The following is a 23,777-nucleotide window of genomic DNA, read 5'->3' as shown; positions in this document are numbered from 1 at the left end:
CGATGAGTTTTATGAGAATTTTCAAATTTATTCGTTTACAATTCAATTTTACAAAATTTAAATTATTTGGGAATTCTGCAAATAAATATTTATTAAAAAATAAAAACTTGAAATAATTTCCATAAAAATCCTATATTAAACTTTTAAAAAGAATTAATTCCATAGAATTTTTTGTCAAAAATATGAAAAATTAAGAATTTTAATGATTTTAGTTTGAAACTTTTTCAAAATTAAATTATTTCTAAAAATTCACGTTATAATGCTTTTAATATTTAATTATAATCTAAAATTTTAAGTGAAATTAATTTTTAAAACCATTTTTATTAGTTAATTCTACGAGAATTCAATTATTTAAATACAAAAATAAATAATTTATTAATTTCATGTTTCTTGAAATTAAATTCTTATCAAAAATGTTATCAACAAATTTTTAAAATCATTAAATTCTTTGGACGAATTTAAATAAAATTTTTAAAAATAATTAAATTTTTCGAGGAATTTGATTAAAATTGCATTAGAAATAATTGAAATTCTGCAATGAGTTTTATTATTTATGAAAATAATTGAATTATTGCGAAGAAATTTATAAAAAAAATTTGTAAATAATTGAATTCCTGTAAAAATTTTTATTATTTATGAAAATAATTGAATATTTGCGTAGAATTTTATTCAAATTTTTTTTTATAATGAAATTTTTTTGGAAAATTTTATTGAAATAGTAGATATTGAAAATAATTGAATTCTTGTGATAAATTTTGATATTCATCAAAATAATTGAATTTGGGAAAAGAATTTTCTTTAAATTCCTTAGAATAATTGATTTTATAGGAAGAATTTTGTTGTTTATCAAACTAATTGAATTCTTTTGGAGAATTAATTCAAAATTTTTTAAAAATAATCGAAATTTTGCAAAGAATTTTATTTAAATTTTTAAAATAATTGAATTTTTGCGAAAACTTTTGCTATTTGTAAAGATAATTGAATTCTTAAGGAGATATTCGTTAAAATTTTTAAAAATAATTGAATTTCTTCGAAGAAATTTATTAATTTTGAAAATAATTAAATTCTTGGAATGAATATTGGTATTTATGAAAATAATTGAATTTTGGAAAATAATTTTATTAAAATTCCTAAAAATAATTGAATTTCTGTGAAGAATTTTGTTGTTTATCAAACTAATTGAATTCTTTTGCAGAATTACTTAAAAAAAATTTCAAATAATTGATTTTCTACGACGAATTAAATATTATTTATGAAAATATTTGAATTATATCAACGAATTTTATTATGTAATTGAATAATTGAATGTTTCTTAAAATTGAATTCTTTTCTCAAGTTTTAATAAAATTTTTATTAATAATTGAATTCCTAAATGAAATTTTTTTATTTATGAAAATATTTGAATGTTTTCGTAGAATTGTGACAGAAATTTTTTCCAATAATTAAATCTTTTTATAAATTTTATGAAAATAGTAAATATTAAAAATTATTTAATTGCGAAAAAGTTTTGAAAATAATTGAATGTTTGCGTAGAATTTTATTGAAATTTTTTTTAATAATGGAATTCTTTTGGAAAATTTTATTGAAATGGTAGATATTGAAAATCATTGAATTTTAGAAAACTTTTGAAAATAATTGAAATTTTCACAAGAATTTGATTAAAATTAAATTTTGTAAAATAATTGAATATCAGAGAAGAATTTTATTATTTATAAAGAGAATTGAAATTATGACGAGAATTTTTTTTAATTTTTGAACACAATTGAATTTAGTAACTATGTTACTAAGTTAGTTAGCAACTAACTTACTATTTTCCCTGGAGAAGCTAAATTCGTTGAATTTTTACAAATCGTTGACTTTGGTTTTTTATTTAAAGTAAAATTTCATTCACAGTTAAAAATAACACCAAAATTTATTATTTTAATCCTTTCTGGTGTTAATTTAATCCTAGAGGGATTAAACTGTTGCCGATTATTTTAATCCACTCTGGTGTTATTTTAACACTTCAAGTTTTGCTGTGAAAAGGAGTGAATTTCAAATAGTTCATTTGATATTCACTTCTTTTTTTCTAGTGTCAGTAATTTTTTTTCTGTGTGTGTGTGCTTGTGTGTGCTTGTGCATATTTAAAAACACAAGAAGTAGAACGATTTAGAAACTTTTTAGTAAGAATTTGTTAAAATTGATTCCTGTTAACAATAGTAATTGATGAGTTACATAAAAATACGGTTAATGAGCGCGAATCGGAATTATGGCGTTTTGTATTTAGTGCAAAGTGATTTTCGTATTTATCACGTGTATGCGATCATTTCTCGCTCAGCAGTATAGTATAGCGAGAAAGAAGCATACGTCTGATGGCCTTTCATGTAGAATAATGGATCCTCACCGGTCAGACATGATTTAAATTAATCCCATGTAACAGTGCTTCTTTTTAGTGTATATAGTGTGCTATCATATCCACTCTTGCAAATACCGTTATTTTCCAAGTCGCTTAACAAAACCAACACGTATGTAAATTTTTTTTTTTTCCCCACAAAATTCGCCCATCAGCATCTATTGTTTCCTATGCTAGAAAAATTAAAAAAGAAAATAGAAATACGATTTGTACTTTAGATACATTGAAAAATAAACCTTTGACTCTTGAAGAGAAATGCGGAACTATTTTATTTCCTGTTATATTCTAATTTGTAGGATAATTCTTTAATTTTTGTTGTTCAATTCTTGTTCAATTCTTCTTTGAGACTTTGTAGGGGGAGTAAGGAAGAAAAAAACAACGCTAAATTTACAGTTTTGTTGATAATCTATTTTTACCTCTGTTCGATATACTTTTTTGCCTCGCTTATGAAAGTTCGTTTCCACGAAGTAATTCCTATGGAAAAACTAGTGTAAAATGGGTAAATAATGTCGATGGAGTTGTTGATACGGTTTCCTGAAACGATTTCAGGGCCGTAAAGCGAGTTTTGAGGCGAATGGCACTGCACGCAATTTCTTTCGTGGTTTGTGTCTCCATTTTCCTATGAGTGTGTGCATATATATATATATGTGTGTGTGTAGCTGTAATACCTTTCCGGTTTACGACTCTCAATTAGTAGATATACGTCAGTCTCGTTTTTTTCATTCATGGAAAAGTCGTGTAGCATATGTACCAAGTTCGTAGACTGTGTTTATATATATACATGTATATATACTTTATGAAATTTAGGTCGTGATTCGTTTTTTCAATTAGTTCAATACAGTAGAACCTCGATTAGTCGAATGTCTATCTTTCGAACCCTCTTTTGTCCGAAGTGAAAATTGTTTAACCCGAACTTTTATTGTACGAATTTTTTTTACTTCTATTCAAATTACTGAATTCATGTTTTATACATATTAGTACAGAAATTGCACAAAAATAAATTCAGGGAGTCTATTAACCGAGAAATAACCGGGAATTTAATTTGACCGGAAAAAACCGAAAATAAGTCAGGAATTTTGTGTCAAACCGGGAATTTTTTCACCTTAAAAAAAGTTTTATTCTTTTAATTTGTTTTTAAAAAATCGCTTTAGTATTTCAATTTTTATAGATATTTATACTGTTCTCTCTAAATTTGAATTAGTTAAAAATAATTAATTTGATAGTAAAAAATCAGTCACTGGTTCAAATATAGTATGTAAATGAATTTAAAAAAAAATTATCGAATTAAAGGAAATTTTGTGATATTCAACTGAAAATAATTCAATTTCTTAAAGAATTTCATTAAAAACTTTTTAACAAATCGAATTTTCAAAGTATTTTAATTTAATAATTGATAAATAATTGAATTTTATATAGTCACATTCTAATGTAGGGTTTCTTAATGCGAAGATTAATAATTCAAATTTTTATTAGTTAATTTAAAAAAAGATACTGAAATTTTTTTAATAAAATTGAATTTTCGCAAAGTTTTTTTGAAAACTCTGAAAAATAAGATTTTTGAAATTTTTCAATTCTATCGTTTCAAGATAATTAAATTTTTATAAACAAATAATTGAAAATTTTTGAAATAATTAAAATTTCTTTACATTCTATTAAAAAAAATTAAATTCTTAAAAAGAATTGAGGGGCTGGATGCTATAATGTGTTACGCGCCATTCACTTAACATGGCGCGTAACACATTATAGCATCCAGCCCCTCAATTTTATTTTAATTTTTCGAAAATAATCAAGGGAAGTTAGTCACCGTAATTATGATTTTATTTTACAAAATTTCTTCGCAATACAAATTATTTTCATAAATATAGTAAAACTCATTGCAGAATTTCAATTATTTTTAATACAATTTTAATCGAATTCCTCGAAAAATGTAGTCACATTTTATATTCTTAAAAATTTTATTATAATTATTATTATAAAAATTCGTGAAAAGAATTCAATTATTTCTAGAAACAAGAATTCAATTTCTTTTATAAATTTCCATAAAATTCTAAAAAAAAAATTTAATTATTTTGAAATGTAATAAAATTCTTTGCAGAAATTCAATTAGTATCAATACATTTTAATAAAATGGAATTAATCAAATTTTAAATTATAATTATGAACAGGCAAGACTATTTTAAAAAATTGAAAAAATTCTTTGTTTAATTCAATTATTTTACAAATTTTGAATTAAAATGAATAAAAAAAATATTAGTTTCGAAAAATTTAAAGAAACTCGTCAAAAGAATTTAATTATTCATAAAAACTCTAATAAAAATTTTTTGTACTAATTTTCGATTTTTATTTTTGTTTCAGGTAAGCAATGAAAGAAAAAATTCTTGTTAAAAATGACTTTGACGCACTAACAACGACTATTTGTGGTGAGTTTGAACCAAAAAAATTCTAGATTATTGCTTTTTTTTAACCCAAGGAACAAAAGTAATTTATTAGTAAAAAGTCAAACATTGGCTTGTAATTAGTAATATTTCTACTAATCAAATAATTAACACAGCTAACTATTAAATTAATAATAAATAATAATTAATAAAATACAGCTAATTAGTTAAATTCACTTTTAGGTTGTGTTATAGAATAACTAACATCTATTTACTAATACTTAGTTATTTTTTACTATGAAACAAAAGTCAGACAAGATTTTACTACTAATTAGTTACTTTAATTTTAAATTAATTTTACAACTTGACAATTTTTATACAATTTTTAAAAATTACTTTTTTCTATTCACGTTGCATCTGTATTTCCATATTTCTCTGTATTTTCATAAACTCGCTTCTGTTTGTCAATTGGAGTTGATAATTGTGTGGCTAAACAGTAATTTGAAATAATAGTAGTTTTAAGTTCTAGTTTAATTTTCAAATTGTCTGTTGCAACTGTAATTATATTCGAAGCACAAAATATGTAAATTATCAGTACTTTTATTAAATTACTGTTCACACATAGTAATTAGATGTGATAAGTAGATTATCAGTGAGAAAAATTTGCAGATAAAAAAATAAATGCACAGACAAAAAAAAAAGAGAGAGAGAGAGATAATGAGCAGAAGTTTTTAATTCTATTATTTACCTTTTTATTTATTTATTTTTCTACTTTTGGCTTCAGCAATTAAATAATAACTAATTGTTATTGTTAGAAAATTTGTTGTTGCTTAAATTACTAGAAATTACTACTTATTGGTAACATTTACTTATTCCAAAGCAAAAAATCAGTCACTAATTTAATTTTTACTAATTCAAATTTAGAGAGTAGTAATTAGTGAAAAATTATTAGCGAATAACTATTTACTAGTGAACAAACAATTAAATAGTAGTAAATAAACAACTAAATATTAGTAAACTAATAACTAAATATTAAATAAGTAAATAAAATAAATTAAGTAAATAAGTAACTAAGAAAATAGTAACAGTTGATTAATTGAATTAGTTACCAAAAATGTTAGTTATTTTTACATAACCTAAAACTAAATTTAACTATTAATAATTAGTCATTGTTAACTAATTGTTTAGTAGAAATATTATTATTCGAAATATAGTGATCATCTTTTTACAATCAAATTTTAGTTGTTTTTATCTAAGTTAATAATAAATAAATAGTTATTTTTAACTAAATTGGTATTTTTATTAATTAATTAATTATTAAAAATTGATTACTAATAATTACTATTAATTGATAATTAATAACTGATTAAACTAATTTAGATAGTAGGGGCAAATAGAGAACTAAAGAAAACAAATATTTTTCGTTGATTCCAAATATTATTAGTTTTATTAAAAAAACGATTGTCTTTATAAAGAATAGTTTCAGTCAACAGCAGGTATAATTTCACCTAATGATACTTTTTGATTGATGATGTTATTAATAGAAGATAATAGCATTACTGTATCTGATTAAACACTGCCGTACCGTTATAGGGACTATCTCTACATGATGTATTAAATTAAGAAGAGGAGAATATTTTTTCTCTAAATTGCACAGTTTCTGAAAAGAACCATTGATATTCTCAGAAAAATGTACAACTCACCCATTATAACAATGATTCCACACACACATATATACTATATATTCCTGTGTATAGTAAATATTCCTATACATAGATTGCCATGTATGTATTCGTACATGTAGGAATATTTATAGACAATATAAAGTTGGTGGAAAGTTTATTTTGAAGATATAAAATATTTTTTTTCATTTTGTGGTTCCAATCTGATTACCATTGCAAAGTGACATGATCGTTACTTTCAGTTTGGTTTGAATAGTAGGTCATTAATTATCGAGTTAAAGTGACGGGTGGAGTTGGTTGTCTGACTACATTCGAATGAGGCAGACATTAGACATTAGGCCTTCTTTAAACTGCCTCTTCCGACCTACTACCTCGAAACGTTATTCAAAAAGTAGTCGTGATTATTCCTCCTGGGACTTATTTATATACAACGAGTGCGAGATAGAAATGCATTTCAATGACAGTAATTATGTTGTTGAAAAATTAAACAATATTCATTAGTGTCCTCTCTTGTCTTCTTCTTCTTCTTCTTCTCGAATATTTATACTGCTTTTTAGTTCTACTTTTTTACATCAGAAAAAAAAATAAATAAATAAAAAAAATTATGTATATCGGCTTTCGAATATTAGATATTCTGCATCATTTTTGTGACACACTTTGACAATAATATTGATAAAATAATTGAATATTGACAGGATGATTGCAGGCAATTTTCGCGTATATGTAAATAGCAAAATCAATCATTTGGTTTTTTTTATTTTCTATTCTGTTTTTATTACATGGCGAGCGAAATTAAGAGAAGCATGTGAATTTATATCTTTTATCCCTAAAGTCCGTAATTTCATTGAAAAAGCAAGAAAAGTTCGTAAATTTAACGATATAATTTGGACAATTTTTGAGAAGTTACAAATAATTGCAAAAATTCAATTCTTTTCAAAAGTAATGAAATTCTTCACAAAAATTCAATTATTTTCAAAATTTTCTTTAAATTCTCATGAAAATTTCAATTCTCTTTATAAATAATAAAATTCTTCTTAAAATTCAATTATTATCAAAATTTTTTTTAAATTCTCATCAAAATTTCAATTCTTTTTATAAATTATAAAATTCTTCTCAAAATTCAATTATTTTCAAAAATTCTTGAAAAAATTCAATTATTCAGAGAAATAACAAAATTCTTCAAAGGTATTCAATTACTTTTAGAAATAGTAAAATTCTTTGCAAAAATTCAATTATTTTTAATACAACTTTAATAACATTTCATGAAAGTAAATTCAATTTTTTTCATAAATAATAAAATTCTTCTAAGAAATTCCATTATTATCAAATTTTTTGATAAAATTCCGAATTCTTTGCAAGAATTCAATGATTTGCAAATTTTTTATAAATTTTTTCGCAATAACTTCAATTATTTTCATAAATGATTATAAAATTATTACAGATATTCAATTATTTTCGTAAATAATAAAATTCTTTTTATGAATTCATTTTTTTTTTAAATTCTTCGCTAGAATTCAATTATTTAAAAAAAATTAATTAAGTTTTTCGTAAGAATTAAATTTTTTTTTTGAAAATTATAATAAAATTCGTTGCAAGAATTCAATTATTTAAAAAAATTTTTATATAATTCTCGGCAAAAATTTCAATTATTTTCTTTAGAAATAGTAAAAATTTTCTCCGAAATTCAATTATTTTAAAATATTTTTATAGAAAATTCTCGGCAAAAATTTCAATTATTTTCAAAAATTTACCTCAATTTAATGATTTTCAATATTTACTATTTTAATAAAATTTTCCAAAAGAATTCAATTATTTTAAAAAAATTTTATGAAATTATTTATCAATTATTTACAATTTTTTTTATAAATTTACCCCAATAATTTCATTATTTTCATAAATAATAAAACTCATCACAGAATTTCAATTATTTCAAATTAAATTTTAATAGAATTTCTCGAAAAATGTAATTATTCTTAAAAATTTTATTACAATTTGTCAAAAGAATTGAGTTATTTACAAATTTGTTGATAAAATTCTCATATGAAACATTCAATTCAATTTCGAAAAATTTTAATAAAATTCTTGACAAAATTTCACTTATTTTCAAAAGTAAGTGATAAAATTTTTTGCAGAAATTCAATTATGTTCAGAATTATTAAAAATTTTTGGCAAAATTTCAATTATGTTCAAAAGTAATAAAATTCTTTTCCGAAATTTAATTATTTTGAAACATTTTGATAAAATTCATGTCAAAATTTCAATTATTTTCATAAATAATAATATTTTATACAAGGATTCAATCATTTTTATAAATAATAAAACTCATTGCAGAATTTCAATTATTTTTAATACAATTTTATTCGAATTCCCCGAAAAATGTAATTATTCTTAAAAATTTTATTAAAATTCGTTGAAAGAATTTAATTACTTAAAATTTTGTTGATAAAATTCTTTATGAGAATTGAATTTTAAGAAACATTTAATTATTCAATAAGTTATTAGTTTTTGTATTTAAATAATTGAATTCTAATAGAATTTTCTAATAACTATTGATTTAAAAATGAATTTCATTAAAAATTTTAGATTACAATTGAATTTTAAAAGCATTATAGCGTAGATTTTTAAAAATCATTGAATTTCCAAAAGGTTTCAAATTAAAATCTTTGAAAATTAAAATTTCAACTAACAATTCTATGTGAAATTAATTTTTTTCAAAACGTTTAATAGAATTTTTTTTTGGAATTTTTTGAAGTTGTTAATTTCTAATGTATATTTAATTGAAGAATTTTGGAATAATTGAAATTTCATAAAATTAAATTTTAAGCAAATGGATTTGAAATTATTGTCAAAGAACTTTTTTGGAAATAATTAAAAATAATTGATTTAAAGAAGAATTTTAGTTAAAAATTCTAGAAAATAATAATTGAATTAAAATGTTAAAAATAATTTTGAATAAGTTGCAGTAACAAAATTAATGTTTAATTATTATAAAATATGAAGAAATCGATTATGAAGATATCGATATCTTTATGTTTTATAGTCATGAAAAATTTAATTTCTAGTTTTAAGTAAAATGTTCTCTTATTTGACTCGGACTGGTTATATTTTTGTCAGTAATAATTGGTCCGTAATTTTTTTTTTTAGTCCGTAAATATTGTGTTTAGCAGAAAATTTTGTCTCGAAGAAAAAATTTATATATAATTTTATTTTTTTTATTGGTATATTAATTTATTTTCATGAAGACAAACTAATATTGAAGGATGTTGGAAATTTCCTAAAGTTGATGCATAAAAGTTTTTCTCATTTTAAAAGCTTTCTGTATGCACACAAGTTTTTCTTACTACGAAACGGTGCTTCTGTGTATTAAATACCTTACTGTAACTTTTAATGACAAGTTTACTTCCGCTATTCATAGTGAAATCATCAAAGAATTCACTGTCAGTGTTATGTGTTTAATTAGTTTTTTCTTTTTTTTTTCTTTAACAGAATTGTCTTGACGCATCCAGTGAGTGTGAAATTATACGTTTCGGTTTATAAAAAATCGTTAACTACATTTTTATATGTGATATAAAATAAGTAATTTTCTTGGAATCAATTGAGCGGATGGGAAGAAGAACTCGATGTGACGCTCCGCTGCACGCTGTATTGTCAGTCAAGAGTTCCAAATGCCGATAAAATTAAAGTTTGAAATTTTAAATTTTAAAAAGTGCTACATTATAGAAAATAAAGAGGCACATCTTTTTTTCCTTTGAATTTTTTTTATAGGACAACTAGTTTAAATAGTAAGTGCAAAAAACTAAAAAAATTTTATTTTTATTTTTCATTCAATTTTAAAACATAAATCATCGTAGTTAAGACAAATATTGATAAAATTAATCGGTATTTGATATACAAACTCGTTAGGGTCTATAGAAGACGATAACATATCAAAAAACTTAAAAATTATTAATTGTTTAATAATATTTAATTATTATTAATGATCTACCAGCAATCACATTTTCTTACCTTCGCCGACAAAAAGTCAGTGGGGAAGTTTCGAATTAAAAGAACTTCCAGTGAGACATTTGTTCTTCAATGTATAAAGATGTTTTCTGAAAAATTTCAAATTGATTTATTGAAAAGTTTAGAAAATATCGAAGTTTAAACAAATTGCGCGTGGCGCGCTAGCGAGTCGCCGTGTATAGAGAATTATATTCTGTGTATAAATGATCTGCTTCTCATAACTTTTACATATACATTTATTTACTATCGCAAATAAATTGTTTTCAATTTATTTATATTGATAAATTAAAATTGATTTAATGTTTAAATTATTAAATTTTTACTAAATGAATAGAATAAAATATTATTTATATTACCTATATGAATAAATATTTTTCTTATTAATTTGTTATTTAAAAATATTTTTATGTATAACATTTTCAAATATCTATAATAATAATAATTAGTATTTAAAAAATATTTTATTTATTTTTATTTTCACATATTAAAATGTGTTTAATTATAATAATTTAATATAAGGTTTCAATATTATATATTCCATTTAAAAAATGTTTAAATAATTTTATTATTTATTATTATAAAAGTTTAATATAATTGAAAACAATTTATTTGCGATAGTAAATAAATGTATATGTAAAAGTTATGAGAAGCAGATCATTTATACACAGAATATAATTCTCTATACACGGCGACTCGCTAGCGCGCCACGCGCAATTTGTTTAAACTTCGATATTTTCTAAACTTTTCAATAAATCAATTTGAAATTTTTCAGAAAACATCTTTATACATTGAAGAACAAATGTCTCACTGGAAGTTCTTTTAATTCGAAACTTCCCCACTGACTTTTTGTCGGCGAAGGTAAGAAAATGTGATTGCTGGTAGATCATTAATAATAATTAAATATTATTAAACAATTAATAATTTTTAAGTTTTTTGATATGTTATCGTCTTCTATAGACCCTAACGAGTTTGTATATCAAATACCGATTAATTTTATCAATATTTGTCTTAACTACGATGATTTATGTTTTAAAATTGAATGAAAAATAAAAATAAAATTTTTTTGTTTTTTGCACTTACTATTTAAACTAGTTGTCCTATAAAAAAAATTCAAAGGAAAAAAAGATGCGCCTCTTTATTTTCTATAATGTAGCACTTTTTAAAATTCAAAATTTCAAACTTTAATTTTATCGGCATTTGGAACTCTTGACTGACAATACAGCGTGCAGCGGAGCGTCACATCGAGTTCTTCTTCCCATCCGCTCAATTGTATAATATAGAAAAAGATAGCACTTTCGAAACGATCATTTTTTTGCTGTTTAGGAAAAATTGTATTAATTTTACGCATCTTTATTTCTTATTTATGGGATTATAATTTTTTTCGAAATCCGTTATATTTATTGCTTTATTTTTGTGATTTATTATTTTTTTAACTTTCGTTTTTCTAGTAAACATTTATTTAAAGCAGATATGATTTATTTGAGTTAAATAAAAGTATATCTGTGTCAGAACCTACTGAATTATTTGAATTAAATATAAATTTTTTTCGAGATAAATACAATTTTTATTTGAATTAAATAAACATTCTTTGAAATAAATAAAATTTACTTGAAAACAATAAAATTTCTTCAAAACAAATAAAATTTACTTAAAACAATAAAATTTCCTTGAAACAAAAAAAGCACTTGAAACAAATAAAATGTATTTCAAGCAAAGAAAATGTACTTGAGACAAAAAAAATTTCTTTGAAACAAATAAAATGTTTTTTTTAAACTAATAAACTTTTTTTTTAAACAAATACAATTTATTTGCAACAATAAAAATGGGTTTGAAACAAAAACATTTCTTTGAAACAAATAAAATGTGTTTTAAACAAACAAACTCTTTTTGAAACAAATACAATTTATTTGAAACAAATAAAATGTTTTTTAAACTAACAAACTCTTTTTGAAACAAATATAATTTATTTGCAACAATGAAAATGCATTTTGAATGCAATAAACTTCTGGGTGGGAATTATATCAAGATAGTAAAATTTTATTTTGACAATAATAATTGAACTTTAGAGAATAAGCAAATTTATTTATAATTAAATTAATGCAATTTATTTAATTAAATTAAAATGAAAAATTTCAAAGGTTTTTAATAATTTTTTTTCAAAATTTGAATTCACGTGGAAAAATAATAATAATTTATTGAGTATTTATTTTGTTTAAAAATTACAAATTTATTTATTTAAAAAATAAAGTTCCCAGAGCTAATATCCCAGAACAAATATTTACATAAAATTTAGTTTTCAAATTTTAACAAATGATTACTACTCAAAATTGATAAGAATAAAAAAATACCAAAAATTAGATAGTAAATTAAAATAATTATAATACAAGGTAAAATTAAATTAATATTGTAAAAAAATAAAAATTTTACGTGTTATTCGGAAATACAAGTAAATTTTATTTAAAAAATTACAATAAAAAAATTTATTTGATTCAAGTAAATATTTATTTGACAATAGAAAAATAATCGGTTATTTGAATCAAATCTATTTTTTTATTTAAGTAAATTAAAATTGTATTTGAGCCAAAATTTTTAGTATTTGAAGCAAATACCATTTAATTGATCCAAATAAAAATTAGTTGATTCAAGTAAATATTTAGTTAATAGTCAAATAATTGGTTATTTGAATCAAATCAATTTTTTTTAAGTAAGTAAATTAAATTGTATTTGACCCAATAATTTCGGTATTTGAATCTAATAAATTTTTTTTTATTTAGGTAAATTAAATTGTATTTGAGTTAATGATTTCAGTATTTGAATCAAATACCATTTAATTGATCCAAATAAAAATTATTTGTTTCAATTAAATATTTATTTAATAGTCAAGTAATCGGTTATTTGAATCTAATAAATTTTTTTTTATTGAGGTAAATTAAATTGTATTTGAGTCAATTATTTCAGTATTTGAATCAAATACCATTTAATTGATTAAAATAAAAATTATTCGATTCAAGTAAATATTTATTTAATAGTCTCAAGTAATCGGTTATTTGAATCAAATATATTTTTTTTAATTTAAGCAAATTAAATTGTATTTGAGCCAAAATTTTTAGTATTCGAAGCAAATACCATTTAATTGATTCAAATAAACATTATTCGATTTAAGTAAATATTTATTTAATAATAGACAAGTAATTCTTTATTTGAATTAAATAAATTTTTTTCAGTATAAAATTATAGTAGTAAAATTATTTATTACTTCAATATTTTTCGGAAGCCATAAATTATTATATAAATAAAAGATGTTTAAATTATTATTTATTTAAACATTTTTGCCAAGTTGTCAAAATAATAAGTACTCCAGATAATTATTTGTATTTAATCAATTTCAGGAAATTTTTCTGGATTATTTATTATTATTTTCTACTATTTTTTAATAATAATAATAAATAAATTTTTAAATAATAATATCTCTGCCCCAGCAGAGTTAGTCTCACATTTTTTCATTGTTTTAAATTTATTTTTCAATATTATTATTATTATTATTATTATTATTATTATTATTATTATTATTTTAGTGAAATTTGGATTGTACGAGTGAAATATTTGCGATTAGATATCAATGAAAATTATTATTGACAATATTAATAAATAGTGGTAACGACACTTGTATTATCAATAAAGATTCTCATTGTGATTCGTAAATTGTACGGCAATATATCTATATAGGTGTAATATAACAAGAAAAGTCTTGCGCTCGTTGCGAGTACCGCGAGTCGACCCTCGCGTAAAGTCGGAGTGCGCGCTCTACACACCAACTCTCGACAGTCTGCTGTTGACCATTGAAAGCGAGGGATCGTGTATCGTCTTTCCTTTTTCTCCCATGTCACGAGTCTTTTACTCTCGCCGCGCATTTTTTGACTGACATTTCCATCATTTCTCCATTTTTCATATTAACATTTTGAAAACAATTTTTCTCATATACATTAAATCAAAAATTTCATTAAAAATTACATAAAAAATTAAATCATCTCTTTTGGACACATCATCATTGTAAACGGGGATTATACCTATTTCTTCTAATTTGTGTAATGAAAAATAATTTAAGTGAATAAATAATTTAAGTGAATATAAAAAAAATGTTTTACAAAACAAAAAAGTATTTTAGGTGTGTAAGTTGTTGTGAATAATTTTCGACAATAATTGAAGGTCGTTGGTAGTTTTTTTATTGTCAAAGTGGGTCATCTCGCCGGTTAATGATTTAAAGCAAGTGTGGTGTGTATACTTTCGAGGACCTCGGGAGATACTGATCGTAATTCTTTTAACACGAGACATTTATGTTTTGCCAGTGTCAACGACCGCTCGTTACTGTCGTACCAATCGATCCCTGTTCTATCGACTGCGCGTGATTTTTGCGTAAGGTATTCTCTTTTATATGTGAAAAATAAAAAAATATATCTTCCAAGTTGATTGACTCGTTGAGTCACAAGTCTGTCGATAGAGTATTATTATTATTACTCTATACGTGTGTGGAATGTATTCATTTACAATCGCTCTCTTTCTACCCTGAGATAAATCAGTGTGCTTATTTAATTCTTCGAACCGTGCATCCCGTTTCAAAACAAGCATCTTTTGTCTACTCTCAAAGTGTCATTGTTTTAACTCTGCTGCAACTTCTCTTTTTTCAAGTGGACTATTAAAGTCTATTTGATTTGCGGGGGACAAAAAGAAAACAAAAACCTATTAGAGTCGAAAAAAAGAAAGTTCGCAATTGGATTATTTAGTGAATGTTCCAGAAAAAGTGTTGCACAGTTTCTATTGAGTGGTTCTGAAGATCGAAGAGGTGAAGAAAGAAAGAATTTAGTATTTTTGAGAATAAACAGTGAAGAAAGAGAGAATTGAGTGTTTTGAAGAATTAAAAGCGAAAAAGGTCAGAATTTTGAGCGTTTTGAAGAACCAAACAGTGAAGAAAGAAAGAATCGAGTATTTTGAAGCTAGAAAAAAGTGAAGAAAGAAGGAATTGACCATTTTGAAGCTAATAAAAAGTGAAGAAAGAGAGAATTGAGTGTTTTGAAGAATCAAACAGTGAAGAAAGAATAGAGTATTTTGAAGCTAGAAAGAAGTGAGGAAAGAAGGAATCGAGCATTTTGAAGCTAACAAAAAATAAAGAAAGAAAGAATCTAGAAAACAGTGAAGAAAGAATCGAACATTTTGAAGCTAACAAAAAGTGAAGAAAGAAAGAATCTAGAAAAAAGTGAAGAAATAAGGAATCTAGAAAACAGTGAAGAAAGAAAGAATCTAGAAAACAGTGAAGAAAGAGTGAATCTAGAAAAAAGTGAAGAAAGAAAGAATCTAGAAAACAGTGAAGAAAGAATCGAGCATTTTGAAGCTAATAAAAAGTGAAGAAAGAAGAATCTAGAAAAAAGTGAAGAAATAAGGAATCTAGAAAACAGTGAAGAAAGAAAGAATCTAGAAAACAGTGAAGAAAGAGTGAATCTAGAAAAAAGTGAAGAAATAAGGAATCTAGAAAACAGTGAAGAAAGAGTGAATCTAGAAAAAAGTGAAGAAAGAAAGAATCTAGAAAACAGTGAAGAAAGAATCGAGCATTTTGAAGCTAACAAAAAGTGAAGAAATAAAGAATCCAGAAAACAGTGAAGAAAGCAAAAATCCAGAAAACAGTGAAGAAAGCAAAAATCCAGAAAACAGTGAAGAAAGAAAGAACCTAGAAACCAGTGAAGAAAGAAAGAATCCAAAAAACAGTGAAGAAAGAGAATTTGATTTTGAGGAGCCGAAAGTGGAGAAGGAAATCGGGCCAGTTGAGTGAGCAAGATAGATAGGAAAAGGAGAGTGTCGGGGAGCAGAGTGCCAGAGACGGAGGAGCATGGTTCGCCGCGTGGAAAGGCAATTGGTACCAGTAGTAAAGCAAGAATGTTGACTGCCCGTTCAGGGCCTCTTGGGCTCGGAGTGCCTCGAACCCTGGGGCCCGCCGAGGGTAGCGATCATCTTTTTCTACTGCCGGAGAGAGCCCTCGGCATGGACACAACCCACCTTCGACAGGACTTGGCAGGACTTGACTTCAACCTTCACCTCAACCTACTGCACACTGCGCCCAAGGGCAACGTATGGCTATGTAAGTTCGGCTCTTTTAGACACTAAAATTAAATTCATTACTTAAAAATTCCTCACTTCAAAATTATACAATTTTTTTTTTGTGACTATTTTTTTTAAAAGAAGCTGAAACTGACACCTGTAATTAATTTTGGAAATTTTATTTTAATTGGGCAACCACTTATAGTTTTGGAAATTAAATTTTAAAGTTGGTATTTTTTTGTTTTCAACAAAAAAAAATATTATACACTTAATTTTGGAAATTATATTTAACTGGCACCTAATTAATTTTGGAAATAAAATTTTAAAGTTAATTTTTTTTTGTTTTCAACAAAAAAATTATTACGCTCTTAATGTTGGAAATTAAATTTTAAAGTTAAATATTTTTTTTGTTTTCAACAAAAAAAAATATTCAACTTTAAAATTTAATTTCCAACATTAAGAGGGTGCCAGTTAAATATTAATTAAATTATATATTTCAGTAGAAGAAATTAAAAAACGTAGAAAAAACTTGTATATTTATTATAAATAAGGTAATTTTGTTTTTGTTTAATTTTTTGTTTTTTTGTTTATTTAGTTCCTTAATTTTCATTTACTTATTTTTATTGTAGTGTTTTTGTTATTTTCAAAGAACTTAAAGTTTGGAACGTTCGAATTAACGATCGTTGTTTTGATACTATCTTCAAAATTTAAATTTTATCACAAAATTTTATTTTTAGTTTAATTAATTTGAATTTGAATTACTTTAATTAATTAATTTCAATTTTACTTAATTTAATTAATTGTTTCAATGAATTTAATTAATTAGGTTCTTTAATTAATTGCTTTAATTAATTGCTTTAATTAATTACTCTAATTAATTGTTTTAATTAATTACTCTAATTAATTGCTTTAATTAATTGCTTTAATTAATTGCTTTAATTAATTAGTTTAATAAATTAATTAACTAATTAATTTAATTATCAACTCAAATTAATTCTAAACGAAGTAAAAATTAGGTTTTTTTTTATTTTTCAATTTATTAAAAAAATTCATGAAAATATTTTTACTAAAAAACAGTTTTTTTCATTTGAACTTTCAAAATTTTTAAAGTTCAAATTTCTGAACGTTAAATTCTAAACGAAATTTATTTATTTCTTTTTTAAAATGAGATTTTCTAAAAAATTACGTAGAGTACAGTGAAAAAAAAATTTGATTCAAATAACTGATTAATTGATTATTAATTAATTATTTAATTGTTTAATTATCAATTTAATGTTTAATTGAATCAAATTAATATTTATTAGAGTCAATTAAATGGTTCAATTCAAATTTGCCTCAAATACTGAAATTTTTTGTTCAAATAAAATTTAATTGACTCCAAGAAATATTTTTTTAATTCAAGTAAATATTTACTTGATAATAGTCAATTAATCAATTATTTTAATCAAATAAATTTTTTTGTCATAAAAAAAATTTACAAAGTTTTTAAATGTGAAATGTATAATTTTTTTGGTGAGATAGATAAAAGTAGGTTTGTCCCAAAGTCTACTAAATTTATTTGTTTCGAGAAAAAATATTTATTTTTATTTATTTGTAGATTATTAATATTTATTTTATCGAACTTATTATTGTATATATTAGTTCCGAAAAGACGTTTATTTGTTTGAAAATAGTATTTACTTGTTTCGAGAAGACATTTATTTGTTTGAAAAAACATTTATTTGTATCGGAAAGACATTTGTTTGTTTAAAAAAAATATTTACTTGTTTAGAGGAGATATCGATTTGCTTCTATAATAAAATATTTGTTTGTCGCACAAATAATTTTTCGAAACGAGTAAAGTCAGAAATGGATTAAATTGAAAATAGATAAGTAAATATAAAATAAATAATTATATAAAACGGTTTTGTATACCGTAAAATTAAAACTTAAAATTAATAAAAACTTTTTTGTTTATTTATAAATAAAAAAAGTGAATAAATTATAAATAAAATTTAATAAAAATAAAACATGTTCCACAAGTTTTGAATATTAAAACGATCTATTTTTTTTCTTTTACAAATTTTACAATTAGCTACAATTTTTTATTAAAAATAATTAAATACTTTTAGTTTTATTTATTTATTTTTGCTTCCTTATAGAGGAAAGCAAAAGTATAAATATTATTAATGTATTTTTTTATTTAAAATTCAAATTTTACATTTAGAAACTTTATTATTAATTTTGTCGATAGTGACGCAAAAATTATTGATATAAAAATTTTATTTGAAAAATAGTAGTAAAACTAGTAGTAGTAAAACTAAAAAAGTACATTCTTTTTTTGTAAATAAGAATTTACTACTAATAATTAAAAATATAAGAACTATAGTTTCTTCATTTTACTCTCAAGTCCAAGTTTGTTGAGAAAAATTAAAACCTGGATAATATTCGATTGGTCAGTGCAAGTAGGTAAGAATCAATGAAACTTGGTTCAATTCTAAGAAGCCCTTATATTCCGTTCTCGATTGATTTTTATTGCTTTCTTTATTCTCTTTCGATTCAACATTCTCTGCATTTTTTTCTAGATTATTTCTCCTTTCTTATTTTTAACAATAATAATATTTATTTTAACAATAATATTTACTATTCACATTTATGTGTAGTAAATATTATTGTTAAAATAAATTATTAATTAATTATTAAATTTATTTACTATACACAATTATATTCATAGGAAACAATGATTATTGTTATTAAAAACAAACTATTGTATTGTTTATTTTAATAATACGATTTTATTACGTTTTTCCAAGAGATTCGAAAAGAGTATAATTTTTCCCCCTGGCGTAGTAAATATTTTTTTTCCGAGCATGTAGATCAGGTGTATAGATAGGAAATTTAACGTGTGTCGTAATTTTTTACATGATCGCTTTTCTATTATAGCAAAGAAGTTGAATTTAAATTTTGTCGGTGGCTATTATTAGTTTCAAAAGGAGAAGCATTTAATAAATGTGTCAATGTAGATTAAATTTAATATCGTAATTAAATATTGGAAAATATTCTATGACGTAATGTTTAAATTAATCTCGGTGAAAATCAATCATTTGACAACTTTCATAAATATTGAGCGGATTAATAATATCGCAAATTATTTGCTATAATTTAAATTAATTTAATTTTAATTCAATTATAAATTATTATTCTTTTTAATTTTAATTCTAATTTAATTTTAATAAATTAATAATTCTAATTCGGTTGTCTAATTCATTTTAATTTAATTTTAATAAATTAGGAATAATTTTAATTCGGTTTTTTAATTCAATTTAAATTCTTCAAACTTTAAAATATGTTTAAATTTTGGTGTTAGTTGACAATTGGATAATATTTTCTAGGCGTGAATAAATTGGTTTTCCGTTTTTTTTTCTTTTCTCCAAATGATGGAATTTGCAAGTGTTTTTTTTCTGCCATTTGTAATGATAATGTTAGAAAAAGGATAGTAAATCGTGTGGCTAAAATTGCTGTACTATATTTGGCAAAACTTTATACACGAGAATGCGACCTCGATTTATCAAGTGTCGCATCGACCTTCGCCTCTATTATACTACGTATTTTGAAATCTACAGATTTCCTTACTTTATTTTCCGGAATCCTTCACACAAAGTGGGTGGTCCTTTTATGAGTTCCATTGGAGTGACACGCGCGTATCGAGCAACTTATCTCAGATATATTATAAGAGATTAAATTCTATCTTGCGGATAGAAAATGTGTACGTTCTTCGGTTAGAATTTTCTAAAAATCCTTGAAGTCCTTTTTTTCTCTATCTCTCTCTCTCTCGAAATGTAATGAGAAATAAAATATCTCGTTTAGATTATGAACTTGGGTGTAATAATAGTGAATGAGAGTTTTTATATTGAAAATATGATCGTGATGATTTCAGTTAAATTTGTAAAAAAGTTGCAGCAGTGGTTTTTACTTTTAGTTTTTATTAATTTTTTTCGATTTTATTCGATTTTTCGATTGACACAGTTTAGGAAATTATTATTTATAAATAATTGGCGAGACAATTTGGATGCGCATTATTTTGAAAAAAAAATCCAAATCCAATGAATCGAATCTCGATGTAAAATTGTCTCTCTATTTTAGTGATTTTCACCTACATCCGGATGTAGTGCAATATAATTTTGTATTAGTTTAAAATTTTCCAATTCGAGGAAAATGGGAATGTTCCTTTGAAAATTAACTCGGCCAAGTCTGGAATCGAATATTGTTCTTGGAAAAAAGATGCGGAAAAAGAAAGGGATGCTGCGCATTTACAGTTGTGTTGATGTCCAATTACTGACTACAACTGACTTGATAGTCACAATTAAAGTTTCACTAGGATGTTTCTGTTTGAATATGTAGATCAAGGCTCGTTCTATTTACGTATATTTTATTGCAAAAAAAACAAAAAAAAAATGTTTTTAAATTACTTCTCTTTATCGGTATTTAGAATAATATAATTTGATGATAGCAGATTGTGCATAAAAATATTTTCAATTGCTTCACTTTATTTGTGGATCTACAAGTTTTAATTAAAGCAAAACTCGGTTATTTTATTGCTCTAGCTTTTATTATAATTGTACTTTCGTTGAATTATTAATTTAGTACAAAACTAAAAATTAGTTTCTTACTTTTATTTTTTTTTTATTTATTTACTTTTCTTATTTTTATTTATTTATTTTTCTTATTTTTATTTATTTACTTTTTTTATTTTTATTTCTATTTATTTACTTTTATTTTTATTTATTTACTTTTCTTATTTTTATTTTCTTTGCAAGTTCCAAATAGTTTAACTCGTTTTAATTCAAATAATTTTAACGCAAATTAATGTTTAATTTTTTAATGACAAACTAACATGAGAATTAATTATATATCAACCTTGGAAACGAGATTTGTTTCAAAAACGAAAATATCTTCTTAATTTTTTCTATTTTCTACAATTATAATTACTTTTTGTCTAAATCACAATTTAGATCCTATGATATGAAATATTGTTTTGTTGTATTTCGAAGAAATGAAAAATAATGAATTCCGATGGGCGTTAAGGTGCGGTAAAAATTTTATATTGATGAGTATCAGCATAATGACTGCGAAGTATTCTCATGCGTCATTGAATTACCGATACATTTGTCGTGGAGAGGCATGGAAACATTTTCTTCCCGTGTCTCTTGTTAGGAATAATTGTCTCAAGAGAATAAATAAAACAAATAATTTTCCAATTGATTTTTTAATTTCAAAATTTTTTTTCTATTTCCATACAAATTTCTATTTTTTCTTTTTTCTATTTTTCTATTTTCTTTTTTCACTTTTATTTTTTTTTGTTTCTATATTTTTCTATTAAATTCTATTCCGGAAAAAAACTCTTTTTTTTTTGCTTTTGAAAAATCGAAGCAAAAGTCGATTTCAGTATTAAAACTCAAAAAAAGATTTATGGACACAATTTTTTTTCCGTTTGAAAAATCGAGGTAAAGTCGATTGTTAATTTTAATATTAGACGACGACTTATACTGCAAAAGTTAAAATCACCATTATTTGGCAACTGTCCGAAAAATGTCGCAAGAAAACGACAAATTTATCTTGATTTTCCTATTTCGACTGCGGGTTAAACTCGTTTACAGAAATCGTTGGTAATTTCATTTCACCTTGACATCAAGAGTATTGTCAATACAGATTCAGTTTTATTTTTTTTTTTTATTCTACATTATATTGTTGCTTCCTGTTCACCACTGTCACTTGTTGTGCCAGCGTCCTTGTTTTGTTATCAGTAACAGAAAAATTGATTCTATTTTTAGATGAATCGTAAAACCATTACATCGAGTCATATAGAGACGAAATCGATTTTGAATTTCAACTTTTATTCGCATTCTGAAAGAAAAAGAGAGAAATAAGGTCTTCCTTAAACTTTATAATAAAGTATCTGTCGAATTTTTTTTGTCATCTTATTTGCATCACTTCTAGTTTTTGAATTTAAATACAAAATTAATTGGTTATAAAATATGTAATTAAAGTTTTTTTAAAAATTAAATTAAAATATTAAATTAAATTAAATTAATTAATTAAAATTACTGAAAACCATTAAAATACATTAAAAGTATAATTTAAATTTATTAAATAGAAAGTTTTCCTAAGGATGTCAAATTGAGACGAAAATCGTATCAAAAACGTTGCTTCGCAAAATTTTTGATACGTTTTTCGTCTCAATTTGATATCTTTGGTAAAATTGGGCATATAGTTAAAAACTAGTGATAGTTTGGTCGTGAGGTTCAAGGCACCAAGTAATACGTTGATTAGGGTTCGAATCCCTGTCGATGCAATTTATTTTTACAATTAAAAACTATTAAATATTATATAATTAACAAATATTAAATATTATAAAATTAGAATATACTAAATATATATTAAAATATATTAAATTAAATAATAAATAAATAATAAATAATATTAAATTAAATTAAATTAAAATATATTAAATATATTAAAATACATCATAGCTTAAATGTTTGTCGATCGTTTTAAATTTTTCTAAAGGTAAAAGGAAACCAACTAATTTTAATTTAGTTAAACAAAAAATTAGTCGTGACTCTGGCGAAATAATTTAATTCCAGGAAATGCGAATTAGAAAAGGATAATCTCAATTTATGTAAGCGAAAAGAATGTCCAAGAATAACGTTAAAATGTTTACAGGCAATTACGTCACATTATAATGTTTGGATCATTGTGTTTGAGAAAAGTTGACTGCAATTCTTTTGCAATAATTGGACTTCAATTTAAATTAATTCGTGAGCCGATCGTAAATCAATCAAACTTGCGTAAAAAAAAAATCTTGTCTCAATAATCGTGCGAAAATCATCCGCATTAAAAACCACATAAAAAAAACACTGATTTTCGTGTACATAATTATATTTATTTATTGAAATTTAATTAAATTATGAAATATTAATTAAAATTTATTAACATAATTTTCTTTAAATTTATTTAAACTTTAAAGAAAACAAAATTTATTTGAATAAAATAAATATTTACTTGTGTCAGTTAAACTTTTCTTTGTAATTTTTTAATTCATTTGAATTCGTCAGAATTTACTTTAATTTTGATTTTAATTTTGAATGTAATAAATAATAATTAGTAATTTCTATTAATTTTAATAAAGAAACAGATTTTTTTTACTGAAGTTTTATTTTTTATTTACTCTCTAGATTTGAATTAGTAAATTTTACTTTT

General features: G+C 23.1%; 1 protein-coding gene across 9 annotated transcripts in view; it reads left to right on the top strand.

Moving 5' to 3' along the window:
• LOC122512760 (MAP7 domain-containing protein 2-like) overlaps positions 1-23,777 on the top strand; it is a 218,316-nt gene that overhangs the window by 29,443 nt on the left and 165,096 nt on the right. For 3 of the 9 annotated variants that reach the window (XM_043628814.1, XM_043628811.1, XM_043628807.1), the window contains exon 1: positions 4,748-4,812. The exons of 3 other annotated variants lie outside the window; for them this stretch is intronic. In XM_043628814.1, coding sequence (XP_043484749.1) covers positions 4,755-4,812 — 58 coding nt within the window. In that variant the 5' untranslated portion in view covers positions 4,748-4,754. Of the gene's footprint in view, positions 1-4,747; positions 4,813-15,980; positions 16,579-23,777 lie in introns of those variants that run through there. 3 more of the 9 variants (XM_043628806.1, XM_043628803.1, XM_043628800.1) reach the window with 2 other exon arrangements.

Source organism: Leptopilina heterotoma, unplaced genomic scaffold (genome assembly GCF_015476425.1).
Source record: "Leptopilina heterotoma isolate Lh14 unplaced genomic scaffold, ASM1547642v1 Lhet_128, whole genome shotgun sequence".
Lineage (NCBI taxonomy): Eukaryota > Metazoa > Arthropoda > Insecta > Hymenoptera > Figitidae > Leptopilina > Leptopilina heterotoma.
This window is presented reverse-complemented; position numbering and strand designations above follow the sequence as displayed.